Source organism: Brachyhypopomus gauderio, chromosome 2, assembly GCF_052324685.1.
Source record: "Brachyhypopomus gauderio isolate BG-103 chromosome 2, BGAUD_0.2, whole genome shotgun sequence".
NCBI lineage: Eukaryota > Metazoa > Chordata > Actinopteri > Gymnotiformes > Hypopomidae > Brachyhypopomus > Brachyhypopomus gauderio.
Genome location: NC_135212.1, coordinates 4,358,229 through 4,370,791, shown reverse-complemented (window position 1 = coordinate 4,370,791; position 12,563 = coordinate 4,358,229). Strand labels below are relative to the sequence as shown.

Here is a 12,563-nt window from a genome sequence, read left to right as displayed (position 1 = left end):
CAATACAGTATAAAGGAAGTTGGCCCAGGTGTTAATAATACGACTAACAGTTGACCGATGTATTCTAAATCTGTGGGCCAAATCCTTTTGCATCAGTCCCAATGACAGGTAGTTCATGAAGAGAAAAATCTCATCAATTGCTTGAAGAACCTGGGGAAAAATACATTATAATATTATTTTGATGTAAAGATTTATTTGAAAATGATGACATAACATGCTTTGTATGGACAACACGAAAACATTTGCTTGTAACCCGTATGATGTTGTGGGTGGCTGGCTCTATTTGCTTCCAAAAGCCCATCAGGTGGGCATGGCTTGCAAATCTATGGAATATAAAAGTTATATATAAAGTTATATAATGGCTAATTCATTCACAATGTATTTCAGACACCAGAAAAGGCCCATCCGTATACTGTGTCCTGCCATATTTTTTATTTCCCTGGTAAAGAATCGTATGTCGTCATCAGAGGCAGAAAACCGCTCCAAACAGAACTTGCTGCTGACAGTTAAGTCTTCGATTTGTTTTCTGAGCCTTGATATCTCCTTGCGTAGCTCTTGATTTTCATTGAGGGAGAGATCAAGCGCAGCAGGCTCATTACTGACGCAGTAGTCATGTTCATGACACGGTAAGGGGTCATCATCATCATGGTCAGTCTGCATCTCTGTTAGATCAGTGTTGGGTGGACGCTCTGTTCTTTCCCATACTCCAGGTCGTGGAGTTGGAATAGTATAGTTATTCCATTGAAATAGCACAGGAAAAGCTCCAGGTCGCAGTCGTCGTCGTCCAGCAGGAGTGGGAGGTTCGAGCAGATCAGCAGTGATAAAATGTCGCGAACACACTCGGGAAGTACTCGTGATGATAAAATGATCTCTCCTGATCTTAACCACCCATTGTTTCTGCAGTTCTGAGTCCTTTGGAAAGGTGTGGAAGCTCAGGTAGGAATTACACCTTGTCGATGCTGTGCAGAATGGCACACAGCAGTGGTGGTTGGACCTGCTGTCTGTACGTTGTTGAAATGATACTTTTTTTTGTTTACCTGTCATATTTAGGACACGTAAAAGGACAGGAGATGAAGGAAACTTCCAAGTAAATAACGGTAAATATGCTCGTTACAAGACTGGTGAGGTGAATAGACAACACAGTGTACGCTTTCAATGGCTACCGGATGTCAACAACCATCATAACATTTTAGCAGAAATTACGTCACTTAACAGCGTGCACATAGGCCATTATAAATGCCTGGCCCTCTGTAAACGAACAGCGAACAGCGGGCATCACAGTCCTGATAGGGGGAGACACAGGCTCACAGGCTTCCACTTAACCCCTCACCTTCCAACACAGATTGAATAGACACGGGTGAATAATTTATTTGCTTATGTTTTTGTAATTGTTTAGATGTCGTATGTCAAACTAAGTAGATTAAATAAAATTGGATAAATTATATTATATATATTTATGTTTTAAGAATATTTTATGGCCCTCTGAGAGTATATGTATATATATACATACGGTCTCTGGTCTCAACACAGCTCACTGTCAAATACTGCCCACTAGTGGGACAGTGATGTAGTACAAGTGACAAACTATTTTTAAAAAACCATACATTGCATAAAATTATACACATAATCACCATTAATAGGTTAAAAGCAGGAATGCTTAGATGTATAATAATTTATAGCTATAGTAAATTATATATGCTGTTTCAGTGTGCCTAAAATACACCATTCAAGTGTGTGGATTATAGCTCTACTGTAAATTAAACATAGAAGTTATTTTTGTTGTATAGTCAAAGTCAAAGTCAAATTTATTTATATAGCTTTCACAACACATGTCACAAAGCAGCTTTACAATCGTATGGGTCCAGATCCCTAATGAGCAAGCCAAGGCTACAGTGGCAAGGAAAAACTCCCTATGGTGGTGGGGATTAGGAAGAAACCTTGGGAGGACCAAGACTCAAAAGGGAACCCATCCTCCATTGGGCGGCCCGTTAGCACAAGTCCGTGGTGCGCAGGATGGTTCTACAGATAATGTTTAAGGTCCTTGTTCCCCGGCCAAGTAGTCACAGTCTCTTTGGTGTAGATGGTGAGCCTCAGGTAGGAGCATCAGCACGTCCTCTTGCATATAGTGTCATTAGCACACACACAGGATGTGGGAAATCTCTCTTATTATTTGAGTGTTTGGAGTTGATTTAAGTGCTTTAGCTAATATTACTGTCATTTAATTACCCTCGCATAATACCCAAAAACAAACACAAAAAGCAAGAACAAATGTTCAATATAACCCACAAGCACTTAGTGTTGTGCTGAAGGTCTCCCTGAGGCCGGTCTGCAAAACCACACCCACTCAAAGGGGGTGTAAGCTCTGGCTGGGCTGGCTGGGACAGGAAGGCTCAGGTGGTAGTGGGTTGTGACCTGCTCTCGGGCAGGTAGAGGACCATCTCTAGAGACACCAGCACATTGAATTCAAAGGCGATCTGCTCCATCCTGCTAATGTGGAAGCTCTCCTCCAGCTCCTGCAAAGAGCAGAGACAGTGAGGGGCGGAGTTAGTAAAGGATCTGGAGTGCTCATTCTGATTGGTTGAGCTTCATGGGAACATGTGTTTGGAATTCAGTGAACAAAGCTCCAGAGCATGATTATACTTAGATATTATTGAAGCAATTTAACGCTTTAACATCTGTGTTATCTAGCACGTTGGTGTGTGTACTCTGTGCAGGAATAAAATGAAACTAAATGATTATGATATTGTAGTTGTAACGTCCGGGTGTAGGATGCAGGCACCAAGACGATTACGGTGAACATATAACGTTTATTACAAGTAGACGTATAAGCTCCGGATGGAGCGCGAGCAGCTTTAAATCACACTCACGCAGACACGTAGCTTTAGACAAAGACGAGCACAAGACACTGCGCGAACGCACATTATATAGGTGAGTTACACCGACCCACGTGACCTCGAGACAAGGCACAGGTGTAACAAACGAACACGCTCACAAACAACCCAAACCCACGGAAGTACAAACATGGACATAACCGCACGCAGACGACAGTATGACACGCCCACAGGGAAGGGTCTGGAGCTGTTCCGTGACAGAACCCTCCACCAGGGGCTCGCTACTCCCGGAGCGTCCCGCGCAGCTGGAAAGCCCCGAACCAACACCAACGGGCAGGTCCGGAGCCGGAGCTGTTCCGTGACAGTAGTGAACTTGAAGTGACTCAAATCAAAGGTTATTGTGGGGCTCGTAAAAGCAACCTTACAGAAAAGGCTGTTCAATACACGTCATTAAAAATAACAGTTGCATTCCTGCAGACATCAAATTCTTGACATTCAATAGACTCAAAATGCTATCTTGTATAGCTACAATACAATGCTACACATTAACTATAATGTCCTGTTCAAACTCTTGAACAATGTCATGTTCAAGCTCCTCTTGATTACAACAGTAGTTCATCTCCTTACACACTGGCTCTTCTCTCAACATCCACAGCACATAATGATGTGTTTTCCTATGTGATACTAATGTCATTCATTGCTGTGAACTGAACACACACACACACACACACACACACACACACACACACACACACACACACACACACACACACACACACACACATTTATGTATGTATGTATTATGTAAGCATGTGTACTGATTCCTTCTCCTAGCAGGTTCCTCATGCAGCTCTTTGATTGGTCCTTTCTGTCTGGTCTGCACTCACGCCCATCAGCTGTTTGTCCTCTTGTTTCTGCAGGTCGCTGTTGCTCTTGGTGGCCAGCAGGGGGCAGGCGGCGCCACCAGCTTGTGGTTGGCCTTGATCAGACGGCCTGCAACACAACCTCACAGGACTGAAATGTCTGGTTAACTCTAATTTTTGTGACTTAACTGGATGTGTAGGCTATTCTATATGAAGCACATATCTCTACATTCAACAAGGGTTATTTTAAGGGCAGTATGATTTTGGTAAGGCCAACACAGATAAGTCACAAAAAAAAAAAAAAACCAAAACAGACATTTCAATCCTGTGAGGTAGTGACTACAACTTAGTTCATTGAGCACTTTAGTTTTGTCCTTACTAGATATTTAGACATAATACTGCTTTAATACTGCGAAGTCATGTGGTCAGAGGTGAACTTCAGTATAGCCAGTGTGTATTTTATTTAAAATAATTGTGGCGAGGTGTAGAGGGGAACTCATCCCTCCATGACACTTGGAAGGGGTACAAGTGGTTGTGGTAGCAGGTGAGACGGCAGACAGCAGATGACATATTCTGCAATTCTTGAGTAACACGAGAGTAAACAATAGGAACAGCTTAGCATGCAAACAGGGAAATGTAGGCAATGCTTCACAGTGACTGCAAAGTAGTGTTGGTGGTGCTTGGTTCAGGTGGACGTGACCTGGTATCTTGAGACCCCTTAGAATCCTGGGTGTGTGTGCGAGCATGCGTGCGCGTGTGTGTGTGTGTGTGTAGAAATTGCTGATGTCTGAGGACTTAATTTGGCAGCAAAGTCACAACTCTGTTGACTCCAGAAGGAATGTGGAAGCTTATGGAGGTTTAAACCTTCTGAGCTTACTGTGTGTGGGTTTGTGTTTCCAGGCTTTCTCTGCGTGAAAAAGACTGAAGAAGAAGAAGAAGAAGAACAACAACAACAACAAGAGGACATCTATGATGATGAAGACTCACACTTTGAGTCTGTGAATCTGGTGAGGCAGTAAATGAGTTAGTGTCACTCACTAGGCCTAAAGAAATCGGCTTTTAGGAATCACCAGTAGATTACTGTTTGAAGACCTGAGAGACCTGACTGGAACATATCTAACCATCATTTCACTGAGGTAAAGAGGAGCAAGACCATGAAGACATTTAAAAACCATGACTAGAACCTTAAAATCTATTCTAAAACTGACAGGTAACCAGTGCAGTGAGTGGAGTGCAGGTGTAATATGATCTCTCTTTTTCTCTCTCTCTCTTTTTTAACATCGCAGTCGATGCAAAGTACAACACGACCCTCTGTGCCCAGTGCTATCTGGTGTGCCGTGCAGCACGTGAGCACGTCTCCACTCATGTTTGCCGGTGTTACACCGAAATCTGACCATGTGAGCACAAGGATCGTTGTTGCACATCATCTGTGTGTTCGTTGTTGAGAAAGAAATGTGCTGTTACAGTATAGTGTTGTCACATTCTGATAACGTAGGTAATCATAGTTTATTATAAATAATTATAAAACATAGAGGCCTAAATCACATATCCCTTGTGCAGGCTGACACAATTAAACATTTCCCTGCTGGAAAAAACATCTAAAGCTGGTTAAACTGGCTGACCAGCTGCACCAGTGTAAGCTGTTTTGGAACCGTGTAGCTGGTAACTGGTTAAACAATCCAAAGCCAGCTGTTAGCTTGTTCATACGTGGTAGCTTGATTATATCTTGTAGCTGGTTTATAGCTGGTTGTACCATCTTAAACCATCTGGTAGCTGGTTTGTGGTTTGACTGTCTAAAACCAGCATGTACCAGGTATTCTGTAATCGGAATCAGAATCAGAATCTGGCTTTATTGGCCAAGTATGCTCACGCATACAAGGAATTTATGTTTGGTTACAGTAGCTCCCAGTGTACAAAAACCAACAATAACATTACCGAAGTAAAAACATTAACTCACACATGAAACACACACACAAAACATAATTTTTTTACATGCACATACATTGTACACAGTGTACAGAGTTGTATATATACAACATATTGTATATATGAGGTGCAGACTGAATTAGATAGATAAGTTAAACTGAATTAAAATAAGGCATATAAATATGGGAACAGGATAATTACTGGCAGGGGCAATAAGTACAGTGTATTCTTATGCACCATCACCAGATAATAAAGTGCAGTACAGGAGGTGAACAGGGTGAGAGGGACGAGCTGGATGGATTGTACGTAACGGTCTTGTGTGTATGTGACAGACTGTATCCTGTATGTTGTGTTTTAGTGTTCAGCTGTTCATGAGAGTGATGGCAAGTGGGAAGAAGCTTCTCTTTAGTCTGGTGGTCTTAGTCTTCAGTTGTCTAAAACGCCGTCCTGAGGGAAGACGCTGGAACAAGTGGTGTCCAGGGTGTGAAGCATCAGACACAATGTTCTCTGCACACTTCCTGGTTCTAGAGGTGTGTAGATCTGGCAGGGTGGGTAGTGTCACTCCGATGGTCCTCTCTGCAGACCTGATGATGCGCTGCAGTCGGTGGGTGTCGTGTTTGGTAGCTGAGCTGCCCCACACTGTGATGGATGCAGTGAGGACAGACTCAATGGTGGCGGTGTAGAACTGCACCATCAGCTCCTGGGGCAGGTTGAACTTCCTCAGCTGACGCAGGAAGTACAGTCTCTGCTGAGCTTTCTTGATGATGGTGCTGATGTTGTAGTCCCATTTCAAGACCTTGTAGATTGCTGTAGGAGTCCACAGCCATCACGTTACTGTCCAGGATGTTGAGTGCTGGGCGGATTGGGGGGCTTCTCCTGAAGTCCACTCTCATCTCCACTGTTTTTGTTGTGTTCAGCATCACAGAAGCTGATGTAGGACGTCACTGTGTCAGTGTATTCGTCCAGGCTGCTTGTAGCGTCGTCAAACACACACCAGTCTGTTGACTCCATGCAGTCCTGAAGACTTTCTTTTGCCTCACTGGTCCACTTCTTTACAATACTAACCTCAGGATTGAGCATCTGTCTGTAGGTTGGGAGAAGATGGACCATAGAGTGGTCAGATAGGCCCAGAGCAGCTCGGGGAACAGAGCCATATGCCCCCTTTAAGAAGTTTAGCAGTAGTATTAGGGAAGGAACAATTTTAAATGTAATTATAAATACAGCAGAAATGTAAGTAATTGCAGTAAGTAAGTACGTAAGTAACTTAGATAAATTAAAATGCAATGCAGACGGACTGGGGCCATTTTGATTCCTGCCTTTTAGTATGTAAATTAGGATGCAGCTAACGATACCTATTGTTCCTCTTCAGGCCATTAACAGAGGGTGTCACCTTGAGGCAGTGGGGAGGCCTTATTTAAGAGGCCACACAGAGAGTCCACTTCATAACCAGTGGATTGTCAGGACCAGGTCACTCTACTCCACTGGACTTCTTGAGATTCTTCTGCTGCAGATTGCTTTGCCAGTTGACTTTGCCTGACCGGAAACAGGATTTTCTACAGGTTTTTTACATTGATTTTATTACTGTTTCTGAACTTTTTTGGTTTGTTTGCTTTTGCAATTTGTCTACTTCCTTGTGCTACAGGTAACATCCGAGAGGGTCCACTCCACGTCCTACCACAGCTGTTTTGACTCTGTAGAGCTCTGCACCTGATTAAATTAGGATGGCTTCTGATGCGTAAGTACAGTCTCCTTATTTATCTGTATCAAACTATATTGTTACCATTAGTATTAGTTGGGGCACTGATGATTTTCTTTCTCCCACATAGCCAAGCTTGCCATAGGACCTTCCTCCTGTGTACTTTGTGCAAGAAGACCCACTGGAGTCTTTCGTTGCACCTGAGGAGGAACTGCATGAAGAACGCCTCAGAGACAGACTTTGCGAGGGCAGTGGAGACGGCCAAGACAGAAGCAAACAACCTCCTGCGCAACAGCCGTGTATGGGACTACGACCTCATAAAGAGGATCGTGTCCAGTCCCACTCCTGTTGACGGGTACTGTACAATAGTATTACATTTAATGGTCTTTGTTGTCAGCCTATTTGTACTTGTATGATTTATAATTGCCGTGTGTGTTTGTTGTAGACTGATTGAGGAGCTTCAGGTCAGGGGGAATGTCGTGCTGAACATCCCCCCCATCCCAGATCCCACCCCTGCCATCCCTGATCTTCCATCCGCCGCTGATCCCGTCGCCGGAGCGTCCGATACGGCCAGCAGCAGCAGCTCTGTGGAGCTCTACCAGTGGTGAGTGTTTCATGGTTTCACGTACTCTGCTTGCACTTCACATAGCAATGCCCATGTGTCGTAGGCAATATATTTAATTATGTTTTGGTTTGCTTTTCAGCCCTGCTGATGTTAATCAGGGGACATCGTTGAGGGAGCGGATGTCAGCGGCCGGCTTATATAAGAAGCACTCCAATGACCATCCTCTCCTCTGTGCATTTGCCACGTACCTGAGAAAAGAGTTGGGAAATGTAAACTCCAAACAGGAGGTAAGAACATTCTCAATACAAATGTATTACTGCATTTATACGATTAATAAATCCTGATTCAATAAGACCACGGCACATTTCAGACTAAAGAGCCCACACTCTTTGCTTTGTTCCAAGTGGACAACGTAGCACGCTTCCTGTTTTTCATGGACCACAGGGAGCCCAACTTGTTTTTTGTAAGACAGCCAGAGAAGACACGGCAGTACTTGTCCGACCTCGCAGGAGCTGGTCTGACTAAGCAGACCGTGCAGAACTATGTCAAGAGCATCAAACGGTAAGCAGTGTGTTGTTCCTACTGGTAGTGTATGCTGCAGTGCAGGGCTTTTGTAATCACAGGGGCTGATTCTCATCCTGTTTCATTTCAGCTTCTTGAACTTCCACGTGGGATTCACTGACATAATGTTCAGTGACAAAGAGCTGCATGCAGACTGCAAGAACTTCCTGTTGTTTCTTGGGCACGTACAGGCCTCAACCCAGAAGCAAGTCAGTAAGGAGGTGACAAGGAAACGGTTAGCATCTTTATACCACACCCAATTTATATTTACAGATCTTATGTCGTAGTAAGGATGGAAAGATGTAAGTGAATCGTACATAAAGTTAAAGTGCACTTTTTTTTCTTCTTTCAACAGCTTTGAAATTCTCAGCGAGGGTTGCGTCCCTCTTGAGAAGTGCGTGGCAGTGTTGGAGGCAGCCAAGGCCGACTTCTTGAATGCAATGGAGATACTGATTGCGTCTGAGCCCAAGGAGCTGTCAACCAAACAGTCTCAGCTGATACTCTACTACCTGGAGGCACTACTGATTCTGCGCCACCTTCAGCGACCGGGTGTAGTCGAGCACATGACTGTAAGTGTTAGCATTAAAAACACGGGCCTTTTGTTTTGTGGGTTTTTTTAAAATATATATATATTTGCCTCGGTACAGTTTTTAATTAGCCTCATGCTTGACTAAGAATCTTTCCCTCCTCTTGTAGGTTAAAGAATGGATGTTGTGGAAGAGAGTCTCTGGGCAAGGTGGCCATGTTGTGGTGGGTGTTAAGGAGCACAAGAACGCTGCCACACAGGTTGCCACCTTTGCCCTCTCCCGGGAGGAGGAGATGGTAAGATGCTCAGCACTGGTTTAATTCTGGTAAAAATGTTAATTATGTGAATGTGTCCTTGCATTTGATATGAAATTAACTGCTTTCCTGTTTCCACAGTGGTTCGATGCCTATTTCACGGAGATGCGCCCGGTCTTCTTGAGGAAGAAGAGGAAGCACATGGATGGAGCTGATGAGGAGACATTTTTCATCTCCTCAACGGGGAATCTGATTCACAATGCATCGAATGACCTGGCACGGCTGCATGATAAGTAAGTGAAACAAAAAAACCTGTCTTCTTTCAAATACAGTTTTATTATTTTTTTTTTTTTAGTATTCTTTTTTTAACACCATACATATATGTGTGTGTTGGATGTGGAATTAATGAGCACATTACCCCTATGTTGCAGATACAACGTGGAGAAGGTCACCAGCCAGGTGGCGCGGCGGTCATTTGAATCGGCCACAAAGCTCCTGTCCGACAGCGAAAAGTCCATGGTAGCAGACTACCTGACCCACAGCACGGCCACTGCAGAACGTCACAACCGCATGAAGGTGCCTGAGAATGTGGTGTCAGCGAGTCTGGTCCTGCAGCAGCTTACCGGTGGTTCAGAGTGAGTGCTTGTTCAAGTCTCCACTATAGTATGGTCTCCAATTGTAGTGATTTTGCCTATACTCATCATCTATCTTCTTGTTTTTTGTAGATCAGAGAACAGACGTGGCCGCCCTCAGCTGGATGACCAGGCGGCATACGATTTGCTCGTCCGGGCACATCCGGTGACCGTCGATGGTGTGCCTCCGAAGCGGTCGGTGCGGACTGCGATGACGCAACTGCACGAGCGCTACTGTTATGACCGCTGGCGCTGTGAACAGCTACAGATGCGCATCCAGCATGTGCTAGGTGAGTTATCTGAACCCCAACACCAGGGCCCAACACAACCCCAACCACGTCATGCATTTTATGCACACTATTTGACTTATGCTTGAGCTGACACATGTGTTTTTCTTTTCTTCACAGAACACTTTGGCCGGCGGCAGCCATCGGAGTCGTGTGCGCCGATGGCTGGGCAAGCAGGGGTGGAAGGTGAACGTCCCCGATGCCACACAGATTCTACAACAGTGGAAGCCCGCTGGCCAAGTTGACGCCGCCTTGGACTCCACCACAATACAGAAGATGACCAGGACCCAAAAGTGGAAAGGCCTGGTCGTCCTGGAAACTCCCGGGAAAGGACGTGGAGTGTTCACGTCCAGGAGGTTCCGACAGGGAGAGGTGGTGTGTGACTACCATGGGACAGTGGTGTCACGTCAGGAGGGTCTGCGTATACACAAGAACACTGGAGAACTGGACAGTGGATACATGTTCTTCTTTACAGACAAGTCAGGTCAGGCAAAGTGCGTGGATGCACACGAGGAGACCTGTCCTTGCCATCCGGAGATGACCACCTTTGGACGCCTGATTAATCATTCGAGCAAGAAGGCGAACATTAGGCCAAGGCTTTACCATGTGGACGGTAACTATGTTGTTCTCTTTTTGGCTCTTCGGGACATTGCAGTGAACGAGGAACTCTTATTTGACTATTGAGTCCAAAGAAAATCGTTTGCTGGAGAAGGCCTGGACTTGGTGTGGCTCTGACCCTCCTGAGGGGGAAAAATGTAAATAATGTGATGTTTGTTTTATGCTTTTATGTATGCGTAATTTTCTTGAACATTTAAAAAATTAAATTTATGTTTTATTCTTAGAATACCATGTCTCCCCAAGGTGCACCTTGCCCCCGCCACACACAGTAGGATTATAGGCATGGGTGATCCACCCTGTACAAATGACCACTTTGTGCATTAAAATACCCAGGCCCAAGAGGCCTCTCACCTCACATCATGCCCAGAGGTGTGCCCCTTAAGTTTAGTATTAGGGAAGGAACAATATTATTTAAAGATAAAGACTGACCTCCTGCTCTTTCATTATCTTCATCATCACTGTATTTTTAAGAAGTTTAGCAGTAGTATTAGGGAAGGAACAATTTTTAATGTAATTATAAATACAGCAGAAATGTAAGTAACTGAAGTAAGTATGTAAGTAACTTAGATAAATTAAAATGCAATGCAGATTGACTGGGGCCATTTTGATTCCTGCCTTTTAGTATGTAAATTAGGATGCAGCTAACGATACCTATTGTTCCTCTTCAGGCCATTAACAGAGTGTGTCACCTTGAGGCAGTGGGGAGGCCTTATTTAAGAGGCCACACAGAGAGTCCACTTCATAACCAGTTTCTGGATTGTCAAGACCAGGTCACTCTACTCCACTGAGAACGGACTTCATCTGACTTCTTGAGATTCTTCTGCTGCAGAACGATGCCGGAACGCAAACAGCGGCATGAGACAAGGGGTCACTGGGGGCAAAAATGTCACTGGATCACACACAAAACGCAACGCTTAGGCACACAAATGTCAAAATAACAAGCCAATTTGTATATATAAATTACTTTTAAATTATTTACATGTGTTTTATAAGTGTTTTAAGTGCAGAAGTGCATTTTAAGTGCATGTTCAAGTACTATAGCCTAAATTCCAGCACTTTCAAATCTGAAACACAAAGCAACATTAAAATTCATCAGGTAAATGTTCCTTCCCCTGTTTTTGGGTGTTTCTTTATACTACCACATCATATCATTTCAGACAACACTGCATAGAATGTGACGCGGCTAGTATAAACACCTCCACCCTTCGCGGAGGTTTGCGCGAGTTGTGCGGAGTCGCGCGCTACGGTCACTCTCGAAAGTATAACTAGCTTTATAGGGGAGACGCTAAAAGGGAGAGCTCTTATGTGATTTAGGAAGCCTGAATGTGGATCTTGTGTTTAAAAAATCTCTTTTATAGAATTACAGTTGCAATCAAAAATATTCAACCCCCCAAAGATATTAAGGATTTATCAATATAAGTTTTTTCAAGATTCTGCTTTGGATGACTTCTTCATGGGTTGAGTGATACATAAAATCAGAACAGAAAATGCATGATATAATATTTGTGTGTAACAGTATATTTTGTAAAGATTTCATCACACCTAAAGGGCCTTGGGTATAAGAAGATTTCCAAAAAATATAACATCCCAAGGGACACCATTGGGAGCATTATAAGGAAGTTTAAAACTTATGGAACAGCTGCAAACCTGCCTGGCTGTGGAAGAAAGCCCAAAATTTCATCAAGGGTCCTTAGCAACTTAGTCAGGACAACTAAGAAAAACCCCTGTGTGAGTGCAAGACACCTACAGGATGACCTGATGAAGGCTGGAACAAGTGCTTCAGTAACAACTATAAGACGTGCGC

General features: G+C 43.9%; 3 protein-coding genes across 4 annotated transcripts in view; all 3 read left to right on the top strand.

The window, feature by feature from the left end:
- LOC143484402 (uncharacterized) overlaps nt 1-12,563 on the top strand; it is a 161,693-nt gene that overhangs the window by 81,879 nt on the left and 67,251 nt on the right. The window lies entirely within an intron of this gene.
- LOC143508955 (uncharacterized) lies at nt 8,070-9,288 on the top strand. Its single transcript, XM_076997535.1, has 5 exons — nt 8,070-8,168; nt 8,286-8,442; nt 8,534-8,677; nt 8,798-9,011; nt 9,139-9,288. The coding sequence occupies exons 2-5, from the start codon at nt 8,315-8,317 to the stop codon at nt 9,286-9,288; spliced, it is 636 nt and encodes a 211-aa protein (XP_076853650.1). The 5' UTR covers nt 8,070-8,168; nt 8,286-8,314.
- On the top strand, nt 9,380-10,912 carry LOC143508740 (uncharacterized). The gene is made up of 4 exons (XM_076997382.1): nt 9,380-9,515; nt 9,654-9,857; nt 9,948-10,144; nt 10,262-10,912. Exons 1-4 carry the CDS (start codon nt 9,388-9,390, stop codon nt 10,384-10,386), a joined length of 654 nt encoding a protein of 217 aa, XP_076853497.1. The 5' UTR covers nt 9,380-9,387; the 3' UTR covers nt 10,387-10,912.